The 26,168-nt window shown below is 47.7% G+C and overlaps 10 protein-coding genes across 10 annotated transcripts; 6 read left to right on the top strand and 4 right to left on the bottom strand.

Moving 5' to 3' along the window:
- Positions 1-852: 852 nt before the first annotated feature.
- EYB26_003186 (uncharacterized protein) lies at positions 853-3,472 on the top strand (the record flags this gene model as incomplete). The annotated part of the gene is made up of 3 exons (XM_054262489.1): positions 853-1,594; positions 1,653-2,931; positions 2,983-3,472. The coding sequence occupies 3 exons, from the start codon at positions 853-855 to the stop codon at positions 3,470-3,472; spliced, it is 2,511 nt and encodes an 836-aa protein (XP_054118464.1).
- A 1,834-nt stretch (positions 3,473-5,306) lies between these two features.
- EYB26_003187 (uncharacterized protein) lies at positions 5,307-6,673 on the top strand (the record flags this gene model as incomplete). The annotated part of the gene is made up of 2 exons (XM_054262490.1): positions 5,307-5,803; positions 5,860-6,673. 2 exons carry the CDS (start codon positions 5,307-5,309, stop codon positions 6,671-6,673), a joined length of 1,311 nt encoding a protein of 436 aa, XP_054118465.1.
- Positions 6,674-7,469: 796 nt separating this feature from the next.
- EYB26_003188 (uncharacterized protein) lies at positions 7,470-10,970 on the top strand (the record flags this gene model as incomplete). The annotated part of the gene is made up of 5 exons (XM_054262491.1): positions 7,470-7,506; positions 7,584-7,658; positions 7,732-7,953; positions 8,030-10,801; positions 10,870-10,970. 5 exons carry the CDS (start codon positions 7,470-7,472, stop codon positions 10,968-10,970), a joined length of 3,207 nt encoding a protein of 1,068 aa, XP_054118466.1.
- Positions 10,971-11,692: 722 nt separating this feature from the next.
- Positions 11,693-12,240, bottom strand: EYB26_003189 (uncharacterized protein; the record flags this gene model as incomplete). Its single annotated transcript, XM_054262492.1, has 2 exons — positions 11,693-11,965; positions 12,013-12,240. 2 exons carry the CDS (start codon positions 12,238-12,240, stop codon positions 11,693-11,695), a joined length of 501 nt encoding a protein of 166 aa, XP_054118467.1.
- Positions 12,241-12,250: 10 nt separating this feature from the next.
- On the bottom strand, positions 12,251-12,527 carry EYB26_003190 (uncharacterized protein; the record flags this gene model as incomplete). Its single annotated transcript, XM_054262493.1, has 2 exons — positions 12,251-12,430; positions 12,492-12,527. 2 exons carry the CDS (start codon positions 12,525-12,527, stop codon positions 12,251-12,253), a joined length of 216 nt encoding a protein of 71 aa, XP_054118468.1.
- Positions 12,528-13,495: 968 nt separating this feature from the next.
- EYB26_003191 (uncharacterized protein) lies at positions 13,496-14,605 on the top strand (the record flags this gene model as incomplete). Its single annotated transcript, XM_054262494.1, has 2 exons — positions 13,496-13,551; positions 13,609-14,605. 2 exons carry the CDS (start codon positions 13,496-13,498, stop codon positions 14,603-14,605), a joined length of 1,053 nt encoding a protein of 350 aa, XP_054118469.1.
- Positions 14,606-14,864: 259 nt separating this feature from the next.
- EYB26_003192 (uncharacterized protein) lies at positions 14,865-15,271 on the bottom strand (the record flags this gene model as incomplete). The annotated part of the gene is made up of 2 exons (XM_054262495.1): positions 14,865-15,104; positions 15,173-15,271. 2 exons carry the CDS (start codon positions 15,269-15,271, stop codon positions 14,865-14,867), a joined length of 339 nt encoding a protein of 112 aa, XP_054118470.1.
- An 885-nt stretch (positions 15,272-16,156) lies between these two features.
- EYB26_003193 (uncharacterized protein) lies at positions 16,157-17,342 on the top strand (the record flags this gene model as incomplete). Its single annotated transcript, XM_054262496.1, has 2 exons — positions 16,157-16,700; positions 16,759-17,342. The coding sequence occupies 2 exons, from the start codon at positions 16,157-16,159 to the stop codon at positions 17,340-17,342; spliced, it is 1,128 nt and encodes a 375-aa protein (XP_054118471.1).
- A 3,606-nt stretch (positions 17,343-20,948) lies between these two features.
- EYB26_003194 (uncharacterized protein) lies at positions 20,949-22,383 on the top strand (the record flags this gene model as incomplete). The annotated part of the gene is made up of 3 exons (XM_054262497.1): positions 20,949-20,963; positions 21,030-21,472; positions 21,528-22,383. The coding sequence occupies 3 exons, from the start codon at positions 20,949-20,951 to the stop codon at positions 22,381-22,383; spliced, it is 1,314 nt and encodes a 437-aa protein (XP_054118472.1).
- Positions 22,384-24,179: 1,796 nt separating this feature from the next.
- EYB26_003195 (uncharacterized protein) lies at positions 24,180-25,500 on the bottom strand (the record flags this gene model as incomplete). Its single annotated transcript, XM_054262498.1, has 2 exons — positions 24,180-24,394; positions 24,438-25,500. The coding sequence occupies 2 exons, from the start codon at positions 25,498-25,500 to the stop codon at positions 24,180-24,182; spliced, it is 1,278 nt and encodes a 425-aa protein (XP_054118473.1).
- Positions 25,501-26,168: the final 668 nt, after the last annotated feature.

Below are 26,168 nucleotides of genomic sequence, written 5' to 3' on the forward strand. Positions count from 1 at the left end.
GCTCTCTTTCATTTTTCAACTTCATACAGTTGAAAGATCTCTCTGTTGTCGTCGTCATTTGTGCTACATTCAGGGCAAATCAAAAGAAATTACTGGAGACACACTTTACTGTTTCTGGTGGCCGAGATTCCATCGATATTGTTTCGACCACTCAAATTCCGCGTCTTTTGTTCGAGACTTTCTCCAAGGGGGATTCATTCGCCTCGACTCGAAAGAGAATAACAGAAAGAAAGGTATGCCATTGTCTACTTCCTATCTACCGTCAAGTTTCATCTATTCTATTTTTCGCGGGCAGCAAACTTCAGTCTTGGATCGTGTTTCTACGACGAGTGCCTTCCCCAACTGCGTCTTGTTTTGATTCCCGTCTCTCTTTCGTTTGCAAATCAACGGCTGCTACGGCTCGACGAAACATTATTCAACATCTTCCTTCCAGTTATCTGGCCTTCTGTTCGCTAACTTGAACACTGCTTTTTCTCAGCCACGAACGGACGATTCATTAGATTTCAGGTCTGCCTAAATTTCTACTGCCGAACGCCGATGCAACCCGAGTATTAGTCCTCTCATCCGACACGGTACGATACTTGGACCAACTGTCGGTGGAACAATCCATTGCTCGAATATTTTCCCGACGTTCGCATATCTTCGTCGAGCCGATACCCGTTGCGTCTACAAAAGCAATCGACAAGGGATCATACAAGATACCAACAAGGCGAGGAGTCCAGTTTCGACCAACTCTAGGTGCTGCTGGTAGCTTGGTGGGGTCCCTAGGGCCATAGAATATCACTGAGCACTTACATCACCACTACCTGCCAGTGCGCGATCGTGTTGCTCTTGGAGGAAATTCACATCACAATGGCAACTACAGCCACAAAGGCAGAGGTGCCTACCTTTTCTTATGCACAGGCCGCTAAAGGGCTAGCTGCGCCAACTTCTTCACAGCAAATTGCTAAGACTACAGAACAGTCTGGAAAGATTGCTCAAGATAATGAGGTGATCAAAAGTTCGGCTCCAGAACAAACATCAACTTCTGTATCCGCAGAGTCTGAAAAAGCGGAATCTATCGCTGATCATGAGTCCAAGTCGGCTACCACTGGCTCAACCAAGAACGCAGTCTCTGGAGCATCATCCCCAACCTTTGGAACCGCTTCGACATCGACGTTAGCGAAAGAAGACGAAATCCCCCCCATCATGAATGGCGACTCCCATTGGGAAAACAAGTCACAAACTTCAACCTCTGCTGAAAAGTCGAATAACACCAAGGACAAGGACGGGAAGAAGGATGAGTCGTCCAAATCAGCAGACAAGGCTCCTCCCGTCAAGGAGCTCAAGGCCGCCCCTCCACCAGCTGTCAATGTGTGGCAACAGAGGAAAGAAGCACAGGAAGCCAAAGTCAAGGCCAGTGCTGCAGTTTTGAAGTCAGTCAATGCTGCAACCAAGCCCACTGCTCCGAAGCCTGCTACAGCCTCTGCAAATGCTTCAGACTCCACCAAAGCCGCCAACAAGAAGAAGACGGCCAACGATAGCCAGACTGATGCATCGAACTCATTGAACAAGGACCGGAAGCGAGTCGAGAACGGCAAACCTCGTGAAGAAGGTAATATTAGACTGCATCCGCCCGTGTATTATTCACATTACTAACGCTTCTTTTTCAGGACCCAAGAAGTCTACAAACCGCATTCCTCGTGAAGAGTCCGCAGATGTCGCACCCCCACCAGTTGCAGATGCAACTGCATGGCCTACCCCGCAGACAGCGCTTGGTGAAGAAAAACGCAAAGCGCAGGAGAAGAGCGACAAGACTGAAAAGGTTGAGAAAAGCCCGTCAACCCGAGGCAAGGAGAAATGGACACCAGTGCACTATGTTCCTACTGCTGTCTTCACCACACCACTGCCATCTGGTGCTCGTCGCGGTGGCCGACCAGCCCGTGGTGGCCGCGAGGGAGGCCGTGGTGCTCACAGCTCCAACAGCAACACGAACAGTACAACAACTCCAGCTGACGCTAAACCCGCCCCTGCTGCTCAGCCCAGCCAGGTGCAACCCAAACAACATGCAAACTTGCCAGAGCGAGGTCGCAACGAAGGTGGTCTTGCTCGCGCGAACTCTTTACCTGCCCCGGCCAGGAAGCCTGCCACCACCGATGCCAGTGCACAACAGCCGGATCAGCGACGCTTCCAGCCAAACTCCGAGCGCCCACGTGTCGACACTCGCCCTAAGGCTACGGAAGAGGGCAATGCCACCTCAAATGGGACATCTTCCCCTCCTGTGGACAATGCTGCGAAGGCTTACCGCGAGCCTCGCTCTGCAAAAGCTCCAGAGTTTGTTCCCGCCCACAAGGCATCTGACCGTAGCCCACGGTCAGGCACATCTCCCGCAGACGCCCAGGCAAACGGACGTTTCGTTCCCAACCATGAGCGTCGATTTGATAACTCAACAAAGTCAGTCGAAACTCCTCGTGAAGTGAATGGATTCGTTCCTCGGGAGCGTGAGTTCAAAGACTACAACCGCGAGAAGGGTGAATTCCAGCGTGACCGTGAGCACCAAAAGGAGCGTGGCGAGTCGCGACCCGAACGAGGCCGTGGTGGATACCGTGGACGAGGTGGCCATTCCTACAACGGTCCTCACAACCAGCATTTCCAGAATTCGCAAGTGTCTCAACATCCGTTTGTGCCGAAGCAATTCAACGCTGGTGATCGTCAGCGCTCGCAGCAGCAGAACTTCCAGAACGGCACACAGCCCCAGCATGTCAACCACCGACTTTCACTGCGATCGCCCCCCATGCCCAACTCTGCTGGTCTGTACTCTGCCTACCCTGTACCGGATATCAATACAGTGTACCAGGGCTATCAGCCGATTCCCCCAGGCCCAATGAGTGCTGTTCCATACCAGCCCTACATGGAGCCATTCAATCTCTTCACCTTGATTCAGATGCAACTGTAAGTATTGGGACTGCGTATTTGATAATTATTTTTATTGATTCAAGATAGTGAATATTACTTCTCCGTCGACAATCTCTGCAAGGACTTGTATCTTCGCAAACATATGGATTCGCAGGGTTTTGTTCGCTTGTCATTCATAGCTGGCTTCAAGAGGATCAGACATCTCACTGAAGATTACGAGATGCTTCGCCACTGTGGTCGCCAGTTGCGCAATGCTGAATACATCATCGGCGAGGACGGACAAGATCGCTTGCGCCCACGTGACAAGTGGGAGCAATGGGTGCTTCCTGTTGACCAGCGCGACGCTTCTGCTCAAAACGACGGCCACGCCCCAGCCGTGTTCCAACATCCTGCTGAACAAAACAGCTTCGCTGCACCCATGACCAACGGCGTTGATCACAATGGTTACCAGGCCGCCCCAAACGGTTTACCAAATGGCGGACATGAACAGATTGCGCTATCTTCAGCAGCTCCTGAATTTACACCATACGTTTCGGTTGGTGGTCACAACGAGGTTCCTAATGTAGGTTATCAATGAAACGCGCGAATACAAAGGAGTTCAGTTTCTGTCGTGCTTATCTAGTCATATGAGAATCACGGCAGGTTGGCTCCCATGTCCCTCGCTTTGGCTGGATTCGCTAACATTTTCTTTAGGGAGGCATCTGAATGTCAAACGAGTAATCTTTGAGCTGGATGGTCTTTGCTTGCCCTTGTCGTTTGGTGGTAATGAATGGACACAAAACCGAGTGCCGGCACTCTAGGCTTGACTATGGAAGACTGTCCCCAATCGAACAAGTTTCTCATTGGCATTGTTTATGATTCTCATACCAAAGAACGTTTAAATTGTTTCTTTCCTTCTGAGCTACGATACACGACCGTTACCGCAACATACATTATCACTCTTCCTTTCACAAACTTGGTGTCGGCCTTCTACCGCCAACGAAGCAATATTGAAGTTTACCTTTGCTGTCAAATGTCAAGCATTAAAGGGCTGGATGTCAGGGCTTCTGATAATCTTCGAAAAGATCTTTCTCACCACTTACTGTCATGATTCTCACCAGGACGGCACTCGAAGCATGTTTTACGAAAAAGATTGGACAAAACGGTAGAAACGCACACTACGAGATTTCGGCGGCTGGGTTCAGTTCAGTTCAGTTTTTTTTTTCTTTTTGATTGCTTTTCATTTCTTATTATTACATTTCTGCAAGCTGGTATCGACTCCCAGAGGGCTATGCTTCATTTCTATTTTCCAGTTTCCGGGTTTTCATAACGATCGCACGGCTCAGTGGGTTCAAAAGTTTCCGTCTCGATAGAGTTCAAATTCTCAGCAATGCGTCAATATTTCTTCTTTCATGTTCCCTCCATCTCTTCGTGGTTTAGCGAGCATTTGCACGAGAAAGAGGACAAAAAAAGTGCCCGCAGAGGGAATTTAATATTTCGAAAAAAATCACACGGACTCACCTCCTTTTAACCTCGAGGTTACGCAATAATCGATGGGATTATCATTCATCGTTGAGAGGCAGTGTACCTGTCGCCGATAAGATCTTCCTGTTCGTATGCGTTTACTCCCTTTTATGATGTACTTGTCTTTACTTCATTTCATGCCTCCCATCTTATTTCCCACTGTTCCCATGATTTCTGACTTTTTTTGCATGGCATGAGTATTCTGTGAGCTGTATCTCTGTTTTTCTGTTGAACTTGTTTTCTTCTTCTTCTACTACTTTTGCCATTTCTATCATGGAAGTCTCATAAATCATCAGGGTATGTCTGCATTTGTGGCAGGAGTTTCATCGAGCAGATTCTGTCAGCAATGATACCATTTTCATGCCTCAATGCTCATTACCTTTCAAAGCTGGTGGGCGGCTTGAAAGCCACTTAGTACGAGCAGAATGGGATCGTTGTCTTTGGCATCTGGTGTTTTCTTCTTTATCCTTCAAATTTTTTTTTTTTTTTCTTTCTCATTTCCTTGCTCGCTTCTTCAAACCGCGTTGGTCAATTCGCCTCGCAACATGTGACTTGTAAGGTTTCGGAAACAGTTGCATTAATAATAGTTATTAAGGAACAGGACAAGACTCATCTCCTTGATATGTTTTTTCTCTGGTCGGAAATAAGTGCGTAGATTGATATTTAGCATGAAAGGTAAGTAAGTAACTTAGCTTCTTTGATATCACAACGGAATTCGGGAGTATGATTTTCCGTGGATGAGGTCAGCCATCAGCGCCAAGGCTCGGGGTAACGTAACTAGTTAGTTAACTAACTAACTAGTTTAAGCTAATAGTATTGTAAGCAGAGAGGAACAAGTCAAGTGACTCTGTTCGTCCAACTACCTTCAACAATCCAGACCGACTCGAATCCCTTTTTAGCTGTTCACGATGGAGGTAACCTCCAGGTCAGCTTCAAGGCTCCTCCAGAGTTCAAAATATGGTTCTAACCGGCTTCTGCTCCGGGCTGGAGCTGCTAATTCTACATACAATGCTCTCACAACGCTCTCACGACGAAGCCTGAGCCACTCGACTCGTTCAAACGCCCCGACTGAAACATCCCTTCTCGGCTTCGCGACTGGCTCTTCGCCATCGTCTGGAGTCCCACAGACCTACTTCTCGAATCGAAACACGCTCCCCGCAAACACTGTCGTTCGCTTCGTACCCCAACAAACGGCATGGATTGTCGAGCGGATGGGCAAGTTCCATCGTATTCTAGAACCGGGATTGGCTATTTTGATACCTTTTATTGATCGCATTGCGTACGTTAAGAGTTTGAAGGAATCTGCTATAGAGATACCCAGTCAGAATGCGATTACAGCCGATAATGTGACGCTGGAGCTTGATGGAGTTCTCTACACAAGGGTTGTTGATGCATATAAAGCAAGGTATGTATATTCCTTTGTTATGAATACTTGATGTAGCTAATAGTGTTTTGCTGTAGCTACGGTGTTGAAGACGCCGAATATGCGATTTCCCAACTCGCTCAGACGACGATGCGATCCGAGATCGGCCAGCTTACACTCGATCACGTCCTCAAAGAGCGGGCTACTTTGAACACCAACATCACACAAGCTATCAACGAGGCAGCCCAAGACTGGGGTGTTGTTTGTCTTCGTTACGAAATCCGAGATATTCATGCACCGGAAGGCGTCGTGGCTGCCATGCACCGCCAGGTCACCGCCGAGCGATCTAAGCGAGCTGAGATTCTTGACTCCGAGGGTCAGCGACAAAGCGCCATCAACATCGCCGAAGGTCGTAAACAATCCGTCATCCTTGCCTCCGAGGCTTTGCGTGCCGAGAAAATAAACAGGGCATCCGGTGAGGCCGAAGCAATTCTGTTGCGCGCGGAGGCTACGGCCAAGGGTATCGAGGCAGTTGCTAAGGCAATCCGTGATGGACAGGAAAATGCCCAGAGCGCCGTCAGTCTTAGTGTTGCAGAGAAGTATGTCGAGGCATTCGGTAACCTTGCCAAGGAGGGTACGGCGGTGGTTGTTCCTGGCAACGTTGGAGATATTGGAGGCATGATTGCAAGCGCTCTTTCGGTCTACGGCAAGGTCACTGAAGGTCAGTCCAAGGCGCTGGCCGCTAAGGCATTGGGAGTCCCCACGACGAAAGAAGCGAGCCACGAGCATTCTACAAATAAGGAGGCAACGCTTGAGAAGGCCGAGCAGACGGCTGAGTCGGGCAACGGACGCAATCCAGTCACTGAAAGTGTCCTTGATGGGTTTGACCAGACTGCTCAGCAGAAGCGATAGTTTTTTGGACCGAGCCATACTTCTATTTCCCTCCTCATTACGAAAAAATACTCTCCACTTGTCGATACTCACGACATATGTAATCTAACCCACTTGAATAGCATTTTGCGGGAGTTGGGATCCTGTACTAACAATAGTCAAAAAAACTGTTCCTATGTCTGATGATATTTGCAATTCCATTTTGTTTCTAGTATTCTAGACAGGTGTATAACTATAACCAAAGCGACGTCTTTCAATAGATACTCTACCCCAAAGCGGAAAGAGGTGATATATGGCGCTTGTTTTCTCGTTCTGAGCTCCTGATTGGCTGCCGCCAATGGCCTTTTATAACGGTCCAAACTTGGGCAAGAATCGCTCCCAAACGGCGGAGACCAAGGAAAAGCTTGGGCCATCCCCGAACCTCTTTATTTGCCCTCGTACTTTAGTTCAACTCAACGTGGAGCAATCGCGACTTTTTCGAGCCATCGTCAAACCCGCGCCGCGATTTGGCTCTCTCCGCGACAACAATTATCGCGATTTATCTGCAGTTGGCGTAGCAGCACTGTGCTGCATTTCTGTCCTGTTTATTGTCCTTTTCTTTTTGTTATTATTGCGCGCTGGCCAGATACGAGGAGGACACTCCTGGCTTGGATGATTACTCGTTCGCTATACCCTAGTTAAGGAGCTGCGATGCTTGATCCGCGACTCTCGATTACGCTATTGAAGTGGTTTGTCGGCACAGCAATTTAGAAAAGAGGACGAATCGACGTTTGATTAAATCCGGCAAAGTCTGTGTTGACGATTGATTGATCACAACATGCATATAATCAAGCCTGTATGGCTGACACATGGAGGTACGAGCATACCCTTTTACACGGAAACATACGGTTTGGTATGATGAGAGCTTACTTTGGCGGACTATTGAATACAGGCGAACGGAAGGATTTCGAAGTGTACAGTTGCGACGTCTCGCCGGATGGGAAGCGGTTGGTAACGGCTGCAGGAGGTCAGTGAAAAAGAATACCATTCATTATGGAGCTAGGAGTATGGTTCTGACTTGTTCCTCTTTTTTTCAACAGATGGATATGTACGAATATGGTCGACCGAAGCCATCTATAACGCAGCTGACCCTGCTTATGCCGACAAACCGAAACAGCTCGCTTCTATGAGCAATCATTCCGGAACCATACACACCGTTCGATTCTCACCTAATGGCAAATATCTCGCATCTGGCGCAGATGACAAGATCGTCTGTGTCTATTCATTAGACGCAAATCCGCCATCTCACACTACTACATTCGGTATGTCGTTGCAAGTCTTACAAGAGGTTGGAGGTTTGTATATAGAAAGGTCGCGATTGCTGATTTGATGGAGTAGGCTCTGATGAGGCGCCACCAGTTGAGAACTGGCGAACAATTCGGAGATTGATCGGGCATGACAATGATGTGCAGGACTTGGGCTGGTCGTACGATTCTTCTATCTTGGTCTCCGTAGGATTAGACTCCAAAGTTGTCGTCTGGTCGGGCCATACGTTTGAGAAATTGAAGACACTTTCCGTCCATCAAAGTCATGTCAAGGGTATTACATTCGATCCTGCAAACAAATACTTTGCTACGGCCAGTGATGACCGGACGGTGAAGATCTTTCGGTTCAGCTCTCCAGCACCAAACTCCACCGCGCATGACCAACTAAATAACTTCGTCTTGGAAACCAACATCGTCACACCATTCCAAAGCTCGCCTTTGACGGCATATTTCCGGCGCTGTTCGTGGTCTCCCGATGGCCTGCATATTGCAGCTGCCAATGCGGTGAATGGGCCCGTGAGTTCGGTGGCTATCATAAACCGTGGATCGTGGGATAGCGACATCAACCTTATCGGACACGAGGCACCTGTGGAAGTGTGCGCGTTTTCTCCACGATTGTATTCTGCACATCCCGTCAAATCCGGAAGCGAGCATCATAATTTGGTGACGGTGATTGCATGCGCGGGCGGAGACAAATCTCTCAGTGTCTGGATTACGAGCAATCCACGGCCGATTGTGGTTGCTCAAGATATATCTGCAAAATCATTGTCCGATCTAGCGTGGAGTCCAGATGGTACATGTTTGTTCGCCACCGCTTTGGATGGAACTATTCTAGCTGTTCGATTCGAGCAAGCAGAGCTTGGATATCCCATGTCGCTAGAGGAGAATGAGAGGTCTTTGACGAAATTTGGTACGAATCGAAGAGGCGCCGGTATTGCAGAAACCACCGATGGTCTACTACTTGAAGAAAAGAGCAAGGCGGGAGAAATCAAAGGCGTTGAAGGCCGAATGGGCGCTTTGATGGGTGATGGGCATACAGAGGCTACGGTTAATGGAACCACGACAATTACATCCACCCCAACGGTAGTCACAAACGGAACCTCTGAGAAACAAAAGACCCAACCGAATGGAACAGGGCAAACGACCCCGTCCGAGCAGGGGAAAGAGCCGGAAAAAGAAAAGCAAAAAGAAAAGCCTGATCCGTACCAGGCGAAATTAGAAAGATTAAAACAGCGTCCAACATACACCAAAGATGGCAAGAAGAGAATAGCTCCTTTACTGGTGTCGGGTGCTGGCGCATCTGAATCATCGTTACCGCAGCCCCGGCTCGTGGCATCTTCGACTCTAAGTCAGGTCGGAGCTGATGCGCCACAGTCGGTACTTGACCTTTCAAAACCATTTGATGGACTACCTAAAGGCGGTCTATCGGCATTGCTCTTTGGGAACAAGCGCAAACTGGCACACATTGAAGGCGATGAGGATAATCAGGTGGAGAAACGTATTGCATCTATCAGCCAGAATGGGTCGACACCGATATTATCAAATACAACTACAGGACTTATGCCAGCATCTACTCAAGCAGCGGTTACGGGCCAGCAAACTACGCCAGAGTTTATTCGACCCGCCGTTGTCAATCCTTGCATGGCTATCAGCCAACTTAGATTGGCGGTACCAAAGATCCGCTCACAAATATTACAGGCTCTCGATAAGAATGGAAACCCAATAGAACCTTCTGGAGATTCGAAACAGTCACGAATAGATCTTGTGTTTGAAGCTCGTAATCCGCCTCCTGGAACGTTGACCGGTCGTTCGACGGATCGAGAACCGGTACGAATCAGCCTTAGTCGTGGTGACCAACCTCTATGGCAAGATTTCCTTCCCAAGTCCGTACTATTGGCGACTGGTAATACTGGTTTTTGGTCCGTTGCCTGTGAGGACGGGTCTATATACATTTGGACACCCGCAGGACGCCGACTTATCAGCGCGCTCGTCCTAGAAGCCCAAGCAGTCATTCTTGAAAGTAAAGGGCCGTGGCTCTTGTGTATTACTGCAGTTGGAATGTGTTATGTCTGGAACGTCAAGACCGTTTCATCACCTCACCCTCCTGTGTCCCTCCAGCCGGTCTTGGATGCTGCTACGCATGTTCAGACTGGTCAGGCCATCCTTGCCCCTGCTATCACCGGGGCACGAATCAATTCCGAAGGTCGTATTGTGGTTGGACTGACCAATGGTGAGGGATACATCTACTCATCAGCCATGTACACGTGGCAACGGGTGTCGGAGCCATGGTGGGCTGTCGGCAGTCAATACTGGAACACAACAGATGCCTCTGTAAGCAACCTGCAGGCCATGGGCAGTCAGAACGGCGAAGAGAGCAAGAAGAAAAAGATCTCGGCGGGCATTATTCCTTTCCTGGAACGAAACACAACGACTGAAACTCTGCTCCGTGGACGGGCCTATTTCCTCCAACGCCTGATCAAGGTCCTGCTATCTCGAGAAGGATACGAGAGCTTCGAGTCTAGTGTCTCAATCGCCCACCTCGAAAACCGAATGGCAGCCGCTTTGTCTTTAGGCGCCAAAGAGGAATTCCGTCTTTATCTGTCCATGTACGCGAAACGCATCGGGGCAGAGGGGCTACGCGGCAAAGTAGAAGAACTCCTGAAAGCTCTTGTGGGCGGTATTTTCGACTACGATGATGACGAAAGTGGTAGTACCTCTGTTGAAGCGGCGGCACAGCGAGCTTTATCAGAGGCCGAAAAAGAAGGGCGAAATTGGTCTGAGAGCTCGGATAGGCTTTGTGGTTGGCCGCGGGATGTGCTACTTAAAGAAGTCATTATTGCTCTTGGTATGTTACAGCACCTTTCGAAAAAGAAAAAAAAAACCTTTACGGCTACTGACTAGTCATTTGAATAGGTAAGCATCGAGACCTGCAACGGGTCACCGTCCCCTACGCAAAATTACTAGGCGTCGTGGATGGAGAGGAAGCCGATTCTGAAGCCATGGAGACGAACTGATTTGAGTTCTCTTTCTACTTTAGATGGGCTTAACTGTATTTTTGATATTCAGGGCGTTCAGAGGAAGGCAGAGGTCCTCATTCGTGTATTTGGGGGTTTTTTTTTTTCTCTTTTCGCTATGGAGGTTATGATCTCGGGAACACATTAAAACTCATATGTTGTATCAGTTCGGTCTATAGGTTCTTTTCGTTTGATGCTGTATTATTTTCTTCCTTGTCGTTGCTACATATTACATCTGCGTGGGATGGACTTTTTTTCTCTCTCTCTCTTTCAATTTGAACAATGCATGAAGCGTTTGCTTAGCTCTCCGCCAGACGAATGATATATCGCCTTTTTGCCAAAAAAAAAAAAAAAAAAAAAAAAAAAAAAAAGAGTAGAAGAGTCAATTCGACATATCTGCAAATGTAGTAAATCGTAGTCAAGTCATTCGTTATAATGCAACGCTTGCTTGGATACATATATAGTATTGTATACATATGAAGAACCCTACTGAACCATCTTACCCTTCGCCTTTTTAGGAGTTAGATGAAGTCTCCGCGACCACTTGGCCCGACTCTTCTTCACGGGCCTCTTCGTCCCATCCAGGGGATAATTAACGGGCGACTCTTCACCCGTAAAGATCATGAAATCATACAAGAATCCCCCCATAAAACATCCGGTCAATGACGTCGCAAACGGTCCATAAAACCAGTACGGGTTCGTGAATAATTGTCTGCCATACCCTAACGCGAGAAGCGCCAGTCGCGGACCAAAGTCGCGACTTGGATTGAATACTGCGCCCGTCTGGTAGGCAAAGCACGGTGGTGGGTGCGAATTACCGACCAGACTGTGTGGTTGTAGATTTCTTCTTCCACTAGGTTCTGCAATAGTGGTTGCAGGTCTTCTGGGTATACTGCTTCTTCCGGAACTGGGATATTGCTGATCCCAGCTGCCTCATCGCCTGGTTTAACATCATCATCATTTTCTTCTTCTTCCGGGTGAGGCTCCAGTCCAGTCTCGCCCGGTAAAGGAGATTGCAACAATGCAGAGATTCAACACTTACATTCTCCGTCCGGCTTTTTGACGATTCACTATGGTCCTTTTGTGGCTCGCGTTCTTCGACTGTGTGCAGCTCTTCGACGGGGACTTCCCATCTTGGAGGACGTTTTGCATGGGATGATTGATGAGAGAGATGTGAAGACGGCCCTACAGAGGCTGTATCGCCGTTCAAAATGGTGTTTATAAAGTTGGTCTCGCGCTGAACCCGTGCATCTGTGGCCTGCGCGGCCATCTTTCACGGGTCAGCTGCTTGGGGTATTTTGGTCTTTCTCGAAATCATCGGGATCAACATCCAGTCCCATCCTTTGTGAATTCTCTGTTGGGAGCTGCGGATTCGCTCGATTCTGTAGTGCTTCTTCTGTCGTAGGCACCATGCCAGGTCGGACCACCCGCGGGAGAGGCTTCGCCAAACTCCAGACAGGCTGTGCATATCTTGTTAGTCGATAGTTCTCGATCACATCAATACACTCAAATCGTGCTCACCTCTGACCGCGTCTGCGAAGAGATTGGTTCCTCCATGGCTCAAAATCCGGTTGTAGCACTCATTATTTTCGATTCCAATGAGATGCAATGTTGGCAATCAGTATTGAAATGCACGGATGGAGGATAAACCGGACCAAGAAGATGTCGTGCCGTATGTGAAAATCAGCAAACAGCGATAAAGAGTCCTAAAGACCCATCTAAATTGACAGTAAAAGGGGACATCTGGAAGAGAGGCAGTTATGCTAAATGATCGCGGCAGGGGGGAGTACATGTAGAACTAAATATCGCCAACGCTTGTACGTAGTAGTACATTTTCTTGATGTGCAATGGAGGGAAACGGAGTACGTACTAGTTTAATTAGGGCATGATCCGTCACTTGGAAGTATACACGGTCCCTAGGGCAATGACATCATTTATCGTTGTATCTGATGCAGTTCAGTTTGAGTGTTTTGGTAAGATTCTCAATACTTGAATGGCTCTCAAGTGAATGAAAATCTCAAATCACTTTAAGGACGTTACTACGTATATGTGTATCCTCTGTGCAGGCAGCACCTACCTATTACATACGGACAAACACAAATGGTAGGAACGAAGGATGCTTCACGTATCTTGCTCAAGGCAACGGCGAATGATTTGATGGTCTTTCAGGAAAACATATAAATGACTGATTTTCGTAACAAAGGAAGGAATCTATGAAAATATGATTGAATAGGGTTGATTTAGCTACCGTGAAGCATAGCTTGATAGGATATATCGGGTATATCAGATACATAGTGGGGTAGCTTTGGTGGGCGGTGAAGATAAAAAAAATTATTGACTGTTCACATATACATACAGATATGCTATCTGTTGCATGAACTGTTCTACATGGGACATATTCAATAACTTCTCTGAAAGACTTGTTATTCTTCTCTGATTCTGCAATATCCTTCAATTAACCCGCCGAAGGGCAGCGAGATCGACTTTCGAGGACCGAAGGAGGAAAAGGAAAGGAAAACAGCGTCATGGATACTCAACATCCTCAGTACCTCGAGCCCAGTGAATTGGGGACCAAGGAGTAGTATGTATACTCATCACTAGCTCTCGAAAGGTCGAGATTTATCTAATTGTCCATCAGTTGGGAAACATACTACGAACGCTCCCTGGAACACATCGCATCAAAGACAAAAACGAGAACGAAACCCGACATCACCACCACCACCAGCAGCAACGAAGAAGAAGACGAAAATGAAGAAGGAGAGGAAGAAGACGACGATGACGACCCAGGCACATCCTGGTTCTCCGAGCACGACGCCCCTCAAAAGGTTCTCCGATACTTAACATCGCGCAAATTCCCGCTTGCGCCGAAAAATCTTCGAAAACAAAGGGAGAATAAAGAGCCCAGTATATTAGACTTGGGCACTGGGAATGGAAGCATGCTGGCTTTGTTACGGAAGCGTGGGGGGTTCAAGGGCGTTATGGTGGGCGTTGATTATTCGGAGCAGAGTGTTAGGTTGGCGAGGGAGTTGCAGCGGTTGAGGTTGCATAGTGCTTATGAGTCTGGTGATGATTCGGATGACTATGACGACGATGACGACGATGATGATGATGATGATGAGGAGGAGGAGGAGGAGGAGGATGAAGAAGAAGAGGATGTCGTTGTTGCGACTTCTACAGGTGACGACAGCGTACAACGCGAAGAAGGCATACCACTCAAGAACCAAGACATCCAATTCGAGGAATGGGACATTCTCGATCCTGCCAACGAGACGATACTAAACAACAACAACGATACAAAGAAACTATCATGGTTCCCATACGAAACCCAAGGCTTCGACATTGTCCTTGACAAAGGCACCTTTGACGCCATCTCCTTATCCGACGAAACCACTGGATCAGCCAACACGCATATATGTCATCAATACCCCATCGTCGCAAGCAAACTCGTGCGTCCGGGCGGATACCTGATTGTGACGAGTTGTAACTGGACCGAGGACGAATTGGTGCATTGGTTCACCACCGAATCGACATCGACGGGGCTGGAGGTTTGGCACAGACTGGAGTATCCGCGGTTCAGGTTTGGGGGTATGGAAGGACAGGGTGTTTGTACGGTGTGCTTTAGGAGGAAAGTATGAATATGACTAGATCTAAAGATAACTATGATAGATTCTGTTAACATTATATAGACTTGAACCGCTCTGCCGTAGAAAAAATATGGTAGGTGCAAAGAATATATGATTAAATGAAGATGACAACCCACTAGTGTCTCGCAAAAAGTAAGTAAACTCCCATCCGATGGTGAACGCCGTGCCAATTCCCGTATCCTCAACAAGTAAAATATCGTGCAGCCGTCCCCCTCTCAGCATCAAAGTAGCTCGAGACGACCAGAAGAGATCACTTCTGATCAACCAAACACAACAGAGCCTCCTCTAGAATAAATTTCCCTTCCTTATACTTCTCCCCGGGCTCATAGGCCTTGTCATATTTCCATCCCACGATGACCCGACATGTACGACACGATATGTCACGCACGATATGGCGGCCTGTCGTCATGCTCCGTTCGACGGGGTCTCCTTCCGTGACGTTGACGACGGTCTGGAATAAGAAGGCTTTTCCGTGTTGGCCGCGGAAGTTCTTTCTTTCCGTCAGTTTCTCAACACTATAGGATTTATTTGTGGGAAGTTAAAGAAGGGGGGACGAACACGGCTGACTATTTCGTTGTAGTCTGCGAGATGGGCTTTGCATTCCCTACAACCGAATATTTTGTCGGCGTTGAGATAGACGTTGTACGTGAGGCCCATTATGAAAGCCTTCCCTTTTGCTTTTTTTTTTTTTCTTTCGTGGGACGTTGACTTGATTTGGAATATCCTCTGCAACAGATTCTTGAGTCTCTCGCCACCGGATCACTCGTGAAAAACGAAAGAAGTGATATGTCCAGATGCGTAATCCTTATCGTGGACAGGCGTCGTGATAAGCACTGGAGAGATGCGGGGAACAAAGAACGCAAAGCCGGGACCGTCTGCTCGGAGATTTAAGTGCCCGGCAGATTATCGTATGATATCTTCCACCCAACTAGGCTGAAAACTAAACACTGAAGATGAGTGATTCTCAAACAGGAGAAGCCCGAGTAAGTATTTCAGCCTTATTTGTTGTACAGCGTAGGAAATGTAGGTAGGTAGGCCTGAAGCTGAGAGAAGGAACTCAAATTACGCTAGACCGGGGTAGGACTAGTGTAGATGCCTCGGAACTTGGAGTATCTGGTGGCCTGCCAGATCGGAACCAGCTAATCATTGTGTACAGAGCAAGTCTATAACAAAGCATTGCTGTTGATTCCTTGGATGGCGTATATACATTAGTTACTCACTGTTTGTACATCGCATTGTCCGAAATAGAATACGTACTTTGCAGGTATCCTGAAGAACGTACTCTGGTCAACGGAACCCGACGAATTAGACCCGTCTGATAAGAGCACAAACAGTGCAAACATTAGATGGTGTAGTATAAACTGAAGAAAACAAAATTTGGTCACCACACACGACAGTATAAACACAATGTGTTAGCTTTTTGACATATACAGACTATCACACCTATATATATATATACGCACACACACATATATATGATTGCCAAGGACCTGTTCAGCGACTGACTCGCAGACTACGCCATCATCCAATCGAAGACTACCAATGCTACACTCGCGCCTTCGACCCCTCCCCCGCAGAGGTCGTTCAGTGCAAAAAAGCAATAACAATGACTCGACAACTCAAGCACCAGACTTTACCGGTATAACAGAAGACGAGAACAAAGAAGAAGATGAAGAAGAAGAAGATGCAGAAGACATTTTCGCAGCGTTTCTACCCCATCTCCTCCCCGACGATGCGCCTCAATTCCATGGTGATCCGGGACAGCTCCTTCGATATGATTCTCCGTTATACGGGCCGTTGACGATCATGGTACCGCATTATCCGGGCCAAAGTAACGATCGGAATGAAGAGATTGCTTCTGGATTGAAAAAGGAGGAGAACGCCAACAACCGACGAGATAATGGCATCGGGGCGGTTAATAAAGTCGATGAAGGAAGGAAACTCTTTGCGCATTTCCTCTGGAGTGCGGCCATGGTTGTTGCGCAGGGTGTGGAGGATGCGGATGCTCTAGAAAAGTCAGGCAGTAAAAGCACAGATAAGACGATGTGGAGCGTCAAAGGGCATAGAGTCCTTGAACTCGGTGCTGGTGCGAGCCCTCTTTTACCTCGACTGAAGAAAATAACATCTGACACACTCTCGTACAGGCGCCGGTTTACCCTCTATTATATCAGCGTTAGCTTTCGCATCACACGTCACGATAACCGACCATCCATCCTCCCCAGCCTTTTTAGGAGCCATCGAACACAACATTATAGAAAACGTCCCGGCCTCACTGCGTCCAAACATTGACTCGGCACCACACGAATGGGGCGTCCTAGAAGACGATCAATTCGCGCAAAAGAACAAAGGGACATTCACACGAATAATAGCTGCGGACTGTCTCTGGATGCTTCATCAGCATAGCAATCTCGCCAAAACCTTACTATGGTTTTTATCCGATGGCAAAGGTAGCGATGATGGTCAAGAAGAAGGTCGAGTATGGGTCGTCGCGGGGTTTCATACAGGCCGTGCTATTGTTGCACATTTCTTTGAGACGGCTGTTGCCATGGGTCTGGAGATTGAGAGTATATATGAGCGAGACTTGAATGCGGGCGAGACGGAAGAAGCTAAACAAGAGCAGGGGGAGGTGCGGCGGGCTTGGGAGCCGGTGAGGGTTGGAGAGGGGCCCGAGAATAGGAAGCGATGGTGTGTTATAGCTGTACTCAAGAGAGCCAGAGCATCACGTTGATATAATGTACTGAGAATGGCAGTATGGTTGTAGATGTGAGGATAAGCTTTGACTTGACTTGGAACTACCCCAGCGACTAACTAGTTATTGCAGCAGGCACGATTACCTATTTAGGTAAACGGTCACACAAAGCCACCTTACGGAGTACGTACTCCGTAGTGATACGTAGTCTCTTTCAGACGGCGATATAAGCCGAGGCCCAACTAACTATCTATCTATCTGTCTGTCAGTCAATAATTAATAACTAACGAAGTACCAAAGCACAACTGAGTTGGTTACTTACTACGTAGTAGCAAGAAGATCCCTTCGGAGTCCGACTCCAACATCAGCCGGCAAACCTGTGTCAGGTAGCACAACCTGGCCAATTCACTGCATCCATCAATCCCTTGAACGAAGCAATGACTAATGACCGTGTTAAACGAGCAAATTTTTCCAAGCTTCCCCCATCTGTCAGTTCAGTTCATCATATGACGTCAAACCCGTATCCACGGGCATCCTCTCCTGAATCGTTCGCGACGAATTTTGCGGGTTGCTTTCATAAGGTAAAATGCGTACGGAGTGTTTTGGTTTCATCCACTGCCGTGTATCCCGGATGTACGAGACAGCTGCATATGATTTTCTTCCTTGAGTAACCGGTTGGGCAGAACAGAAAAAGTTTCATTTTTTTCTTTCTTTTTTTTTTTTTTTTTTAATTATCTGAGTCAAAAATTTTTTTTTAAAAAAAAAAAATTGATGACACGTACGTCATACAGGAGAACATTTGGTCTTTAAGCCGACGAGACTAAACATTGAATCAGTGAAATGTATGAGGGATTATATAAAACACGGAATGAGCCCATTCATTCCAATGAGAGATCAACGTGGATCAGCTGGAACAAACAATGACGTTTTTCTCGCAGTTATGTTTCACTCCAGTCCTGAGAGATGATCTAGATTTTGTAGAACAGGCTAAAATTCTCCGCTAATTGATATAGCCTGTACGGAGTTACATGTTGTACAGCGTACAGCGAAAGGGCGGTTAAGAAGATCGAAAAAGGATGATTGGGGGTGTGCGTGCTGACTGGAACCAATACATTACTGCGCGTGTTTTGTGGGCGAATTGGGGGGGCCTGGGATCGTCTTCCGGGCAGGCAATCTCCTGACTGAGATAGAGTTGTTGATCAACGGGTTCTGAGTTCTGATGGTCGTTCAAGGTACCATCTATCTTGTACCTGACGATCGTGTTCTTGTCATACTACGTAAATGAAGGCGAGGACGGAGGACTCCGTATATACGTATGATCTTGCTTTGTACGTGCGTGGAGTGACGGATACATGTGCCAGATGGTAATTTTGACTCAATGTTCAATACGCACGAGGTCACGTCATTATCCGGACAGCTGATGGCTTGCTTACCTCGCCCACTGACTGAAAGATAACCAACTACTCCGTAGTTAGTTAGTTCACTAAGACATTCCCACCTACAGAATTCGTGGTCAAGTGAGAAGTTAATACTCATAGTAGAGCCCAATTGAGACAGTATCCATCTGTATTTGCCTCAATCAAACATTCTCGGAACTTACGAGATAAAAAAAAAAGGTGGTGTGTACGGAGTATAAAAATCATGTTTCAAATTTATTTTTATTTTTGTCAGTCAGCTTACATAGTAGTTAGATCGATCGTTCCTGAGCAAAGCAAGGCAGTGGCTGAGCCGCTGACAGGCTCCTGGCCAGGGGTGGTAACATGTATGTAATATACGTACCGCTAGTACGTACTCTGTAGTAAGTACTAACGATGTACTCAGTAACTAACTAACTTAGTTAAGAGTACCACAGGATTAGTCACGATACAACGCAAATCAGACAGCCATCGGTGGGGCTGATAGGGGTCTGGCCATGTCCGTCATTCTGCGCACGTCCTTGTCTGGTCAGCTGTCTTTCACTGCTCAAGGATTAAGATTATTATTCTTTTTTGCATCGTACGGAGTCTGCCCCATACTAACTACATTATTTGCATAAGGACCTCTGGTGCTGTTTCATACAGATAGCAGGCAGATACAAACAGGCGGTTGTGTCTACCGTGGATTAGACAGGCCGATGATAAGGTATGGAGCCCCCTATCTGGATAGTGGACAGTGGACAGTGGACACAGATAAGTGCTGCTACCCCTTGATAGAACAAATTTATATTGTCACCTCAGTCATACTAGTTACAGAGTACTTATCTAGTTATCACTAACTAACTAACTAACTTATATGAGTAGATACCCATATTAATAATAATATTCAATTAGCGAGATAGCACCGCGGACGAGTAATCTGATAGTGCTCGGTAATACGGTCCAAAAAGCGATGACTTATCGCGGCTCCACATCGCAACGCATCTCGCTCACCTATGAGAGCGTCGTATTGTCCCCCCATTCGTCTGTGCCTTTCTCTCTGGTTCCTTGCACTCAGGTACTAAGTTAGTACTACAAGGACCACATACGTACTTGGGTGTATGTACAACTGGTAGCAAAGTATAACTCGCACGAACTCGTTTTTTGCTTTTTCTAGCTTGAACAGACTAGGAGAAAAATTATGTAGCACTGAAAATAAATCAGGCTGTACAGAGTAAGCACTTCACCAGAGCAATCGAGTCAGTCGCCCGATGCCATTGGGCGCGGTTAGCGCTACTGCCAATAGACAGTGATAATCAGCTGAATAAATTTGAATACATATGTAGGAGTACTCTCTGTACTATGAATAGTACGGAGTACACAGTGAATACTGTGGAAATCGCAGAGTACCAGTACCGTACTAAGGCCGAAGTATCGGCGGCAACTGTGACCTTCCCGAGGGCGAAACGAGGAAGGCGCAAACGGATGTCCGTACGGTACGTATAATACGGTATTGCACCCACTGCCACCGCGGTAAAATACAGTGGTAAATATATTATCCCCGCGAAATGCGTCGATCGTGGTCAGCCATTGGCACGCAAAGCCCACGTCCCAAATTAACTGGATTAAGCCACTCTCAGTCACTAGCCCTGCACTAGCCTCTTCGGACTCTTTCTCCTCCTCTCTCGGTCCATCCATCCACGCTCTGCCTCTCACGCCCACGCCCGCGCCCACCTGGCTTGACCTGAATGGAAGCTCTCCTCATTCTGCCCTTTCTCACGCCATCTTCCTTTTCTTTTCCCTCCGTATAACTTTCTTCTACTAATACCTATATTCTTTTTTTTTTTTTTTTTTTTTTTTTTTGAGACAACTCACATCTTCCCTTTTTGACAATTCGCAATTCCTTCCGCTACGGAGTACGTACCTTGTTTCTTTCTCTACTCAGCCTTATTTCCGACACCACCAAACGCTCCATATCTCGGCCATTGTCGCCCACCATTATACCACACACCCACCGCAGCTAAATTTCAACCACAAGCTCACCGTCTGTCGAAAACAATATCTGACCTGACCTGACCTGACCAGCACACCACAATTCACTATATAGGGACACCGATCCTATCTATATACCTGCTGTATATATATATCGGATCTATATAGCCGCCTGCTGACATTGTCCGCGCCACCTCAGTCAAGCCAGCAACCCCGATCTGCCGTGAAGGGCTGTGACTGTAGGAGTTCGTTTTCAACCATGGCCTCGTTCAAAGTAATTTCTGTCCTCTCTCTCCGTCTTTGGTTGGTTTTCTATGGGCATGCTGACGCTCCTGCCTAGGAAACCTCCGTCTCCCGCCCCGTCCCGCAAATGGGCACGCCCGTCCGACAGCCTCAAGCCCAACGCTCGCACTCTCACTCCATATCCCTGGGTGCCATAAACGCCAACCATCGTGTCACTCGCCGGAAAAGCATGAGCCGCAGGGGAACCGAATCAACCTCGATTGGTGCCACATCGGGCTTCAGCTCCTACCTCTCCCGCGGAATTCACGCCGCTAGTCCCGACAGCATCGGACGCAAACCCTCCCCCATTTCTATTGATGCGAACGTTGCTGTCGAAGGGTCTGGTCAAGAGGACAAGCATGTCGCTACTAAGAACCGGAACCGACGAGCCAGCGAAGGCTCGCCCTTGGTGCGCGGAGAAGGCAAGCGTGTCTCTACAGAACTACGTTGTGACCAATGTGGCAAGGGATACAAGCACAGCAGTTGTTTGACCAAGCACATGTGTGTATCTCCGACTTTTTCTGTCTCCGGTGCTAGTTGGCTGACCTAGTTTCAGGTGGGAACACAATCCTGCGTGGGCTGTTACGTCGAAACTTTTGATTTCCAAGCACCAGCAGGTGCAGCTACTTGAGGCAGCTACTGTGTTGGTTGCCATGAACCAAGAAACCGCCGACGCTGCTGCGGAGGTTACAGCGGCAGCGGCAGCAGCGGCATCTATGGAAACAGAGTCCAACGAAATCGAGTCGGACAACTCTTCCGCGTCCCCCGGCGCCTCTTCTGACATGCACGACGGTATCAGCTCCGTAGAAACGACACCACCGCCGATGGATGAGGACGATATCGAGCTGGATGACAAGCCATATGGACATGACATTCGCAACAACTACAACTTCAACCACCCTTCGGCATTCTCTCGATCATACCAGTCTGTTGCATCCAGCTCGTATGCTGACAACGGCTCTCTACACTCCCCCGCATTCTCTCATTTCCGCCATTCCAGCATCGACACTCGTCCGTCGACGGCAGAAACCACGGGAATCCACGAGGAAGACAGCGAGGCAAGTGACCTCGCAGCGGCTATCCGGCTGTGCAATTTCGGTACTCCTCGCTCGAACGCCATTGCCGGTTCGTCGGACGTTCCACCAGTACCTCCTCTACCAGCCCGATATCTAGGCCAGCAAAGCGGAATCAGCAACGCTGGCAGCTTGGGCGTGCCCGGATCTACTCCGGCGGTCTTCGGATCGTTCTCTCTCGATCCATCGCAATCCTACAAAGTTTCGGATGAGCGAGAGGTGAAGATGGGTGACGCAGATCGCGAGTCGAGACATCGCCGCAACAACGACGTCGACTTTGGCAGCCGCCAGATGCACGACGACGATGACGACGGAGTTTTTGGACGAATGGAAGAGTAATTCTTTCGTCCCCCTCGCTACGAAATTGAGAGACGATGATTGTCTTCTCGGTTTCTTTCCATCGGTCAAACCACTTCCCTCTGCTACGACTCTGTACGAACCATTTGTTTCCTGTGCCCTCTTTTTGTGGCTGTGTCTCTCTCTTGGATACTTTTTTTGCGTCATGTTTTCTTTTGTGTTTCTAGCAAAGCATCCTCATTAACTAGTGTATGTATACGTGTATGTATGTGAATACACACGTCGTCTTACACGACTGACTTGGTCCCATCAATCAAGTCTTTTTTTCTTCTCTCTTTGTGCGATAGGCATTTTCAGCGTTGTATTATGATTATCCATTATCTATATGCATTGCCCATCGAGGCTAACTGGTTGCCGCAGCCAATTGAATACTACATGTATCAACCGTTGTATATTTTGGTACTCTGTACTATGTACTATGTAGCATGTACGTAGTATGTCGTATGTAGTATTCCATGTTATCTCCGGACTACGGACTTCGCCTCCAGATGGCCGGCCAGGCTCCAAGATTGTCCGCATCTCTCGCAAGCGAATTATTACTGCCTTGATTCACGACCGCCTTCCTATTCCAATCCGGTCAGAAGGGATCCCTTTTTTTTCTTCTTTCTTGCCCAAATTATTTTCTGGGTCGGCCGTCTCTGGATTTCTGTCTTTGTGTGTGCGTGCGTGTATGTATGTGTGGAAATCTGTTCTCCACAATGTGCTGCTACTCCATAGTCCGTCCATACCGTAATACTAATACCTAGAGTTCGAGAATCGGTCACATGGGCTGTGGACAAGCCACGAGTGGACTCTACCAGATACGATATCGGTATCTTTTTCCCTGTTACTATGAATACTCTGGAGCAGCATTGCGTTATTTTTTTTTCGTTCTTTGGGGGGGGAGAATGAATGATGGAATGGTGTGGATGCATTTTCCTCGTGTAGTTTACTTCGTACAAATACAAATGGACGTACGTACTACGTGCTACGGGTTTGTGAGAAGAAAAAAAAAAAGTTGGGGCCGTCTTGGGGCGGAGTTTGTCCCTTTACTCCGTGCGCATCCATAGAGTCCATAAACTACAGCGGAGAAATTATTTCTCTGTGCTTGCGATCGTTTCCCCCACACAAAAGTTCATTGCTGTTCATTGCTGTGTCGTGTGTACAGTACAGAGGAACTATGGTGTTGTAGGTCGGAAGTAGCAAAGTACTACGAGTAGTTAGTTAGCTAGCTAATTGGACAGCCTGGACTGTATTGTTTAATACTTCTCGCTTCTCGTGTCCATTGTTCCATCCAATCACAATTCGAAGCAAGGGCTAACCTTGGAAATTCGTGCTGAGCAAGTAAAGTGCGCCGGAATAGGTACCTATGGTCAGCCAAATCGAAACGTGACGAACCGAAATCTGGGGAACTCTCTGAGGCTGTGCTCCGATACGTACTATACCGTACGTCTGGTATTGAGGGAAAAAGTCCGGGGGAAAAAAATTGAACCCTGAATTTTTGTTTTAAACTACGTACGTCTAGGTAATAAAAGCCTGGCCGGAATAGGGAAATGGTCGTTTCCGACTTTTTCAATGTTTTTTGGGATTGGAGGAGTAGAATAGATAGATACATGACAATAACAATACAAACATGAAAGAATGAAGCAGACCAACTCCATGCATACGCTGTATTGTACATGCGACCAAGTAGCAAGTAGTTAAAAAAAAAAAAAATATACGCTGGGTAACCTCCCCGAGAATATACGTCAAACATGATGGCATCCGTTGAGGGCATCTTCCTTTCACTAACCCTTCGCCTATTCCTTTTCCTCCCCTTGCAATAGGGGTGAATCCCATCCGTACTTCTCGCGCATCTCACGCAACCGCCGCCGTTGCCGTTGTCCCATCCTGTTCTTTCGTCGACGAGTTGGCTGGTCCGTCTGCGGTGATTCCGTCTGAAGGGAGGACAACACCTCGACCCCTGCTGTTGCTGTTGCTGTTGCTGCGGACGGAGCAGTCGGCGCCAGAATCGCTGTTTGAACGGACGTCGAACTGTTATAACCATCGTCCCGTACAGTGTGTCCTGCCCGCGACGATTGATGTCTCGGGCTGACTCCCCGTGGTCGAGGGACGACGAGTAGTAGCCTGTATGTTTACCGGGCGGCCACCGTTGTCTGATTGTCGTAGTGCAGGTCGAGCGTCGTTGGCGACTGCAGGGCCTCTGACGCGTTGATTGCTAATATCAGAATGCGACTTCGTTTTCGCCTCGAATGGGGGCTGTAGCACCACGGCCGAGGGATCAACAGCAGGAGCGCGCGGAAGAGCACCACCGCATGTTGATTCGGATTCTGATTTGCGCACCGTCCCCCATTTGACCGGGATCGGCTTCTTTGGCGCAGATGAAGAGTCTCTCACTATACTGATATTTGCTTCGCTGCTGGTCTCTGGCTCCTTGGATATCGTGTCGAGACCATCCAGAACCTCCCCTAGATATGAATCCTTTTCCTTGTCAAGCACAATTTTAGCCTTGCTGAGATCCTCCATGGGTTTTGGAATCATCTTCTCCTCCGCAGCCTTTCTCATCTTCGCCATCTCCCTCTTCCAAGAAACGTAAACCACTAAATGAAACGACACAAGGATCGAACCCACCAGTCCAAGAAACAATGGCAACCCCTCATTCGAAATAATCAATTCCTCTGTAAAAATCTCACCTGTATCATTGACCACGCTTCCACGTTTAGCAAGGGGCAGTGGTGGAGGAAAATGAGCAGGATGGACTTTGAACGGAGTCACCAGACTAAGTGATTTCTCGGACTGGGTTACTGTCGCAAGTGACGAGACAGTTGAGAGTAGGATGTAATCGTTTGTCCCGTTCCAAGACTGCGGCAAGACGCTGCTGCTGCCAGTAGGCGTAGGGAGGTATACGATCAGAGGAGGCGAGGACAAAGGAGAAGAAGGTCGATGTCCAGTATCTCTTGTCGAAAGTTGTAGCCACTCACCAAACTCCTTGAAGCAGTCTCGCGAGGCTGTGCTGGCAGAGTGGAGGAGTGCGATGGAAGGCTCTTGAAGCGCTTTTATCCAGGGCATAAAGATGCTGAGGAGGGAGACGACACAAATGCTGCAGAGAGGAACCAGCATGTTGGTGAATCTGGCTTTCTGGAGTGGGAAAAGAGATAAAAGTTGAAGATATGAAACTCCTTATGAACTTGATTGTCAGAATATGAGCTTTGAGAGAGAAAGATATAACTTTTGCAGATGAAGATTTGTCTGTGATGAGAAATCAGTGATGAGAGAGAAGAGGAGGAAAATGGAAGAGAAAAGTCAGGAGGAGAAGATATAGGGATACTGTCTAGGCAAACACCCAGAAAAAATTTCTAGTCTTACGCCCGGTGAGGTTGCCCAGGTGAGTATCTTGGGAGAAACATCAGGTTGACGGACATTCCCAGTGATATGGAGGAAGGTAAATTGTACCTAGGTATATCGCAGTCCACTCAGAAGTGGCTGGATGATAGCACTTCCCTTTATGTGTGTCAAATAACAAAGGATGCTATCCCTTTGTATAAATATATAAAGCGATCGAATGGATTGGTAGAAGTGAAGCTATCCATTGTCTCGATACTTCCGTTTTGGGAAACGACTGCTGTTTCTGTCATATCGTATGTAGCTAGTGAGAATAGCCGTAGTACGTGTAATATAACACTGCTTCACAGCGTTATCGAGACGCAGATTCGACAACTCTTATATCCTATTAGAAAATCATCGGTTGATATCGACTTGAGAAACCACGTCTAACATTCTGACCGACA

Source organism: Talaromyces marneffei, chromosome 2, assembly GCF_009556855.1.
Source record: "Talaromyces marneffei chromosome 2, complete sequence".
Taxonomy (NCBI): domain Eukaryota; kingdom Fungi; phylum Ascomycota; class Eurotiomycetes; order Eurotiales; family Trichocomaceae; genus Talaromyces; species Talaromyces marneffei.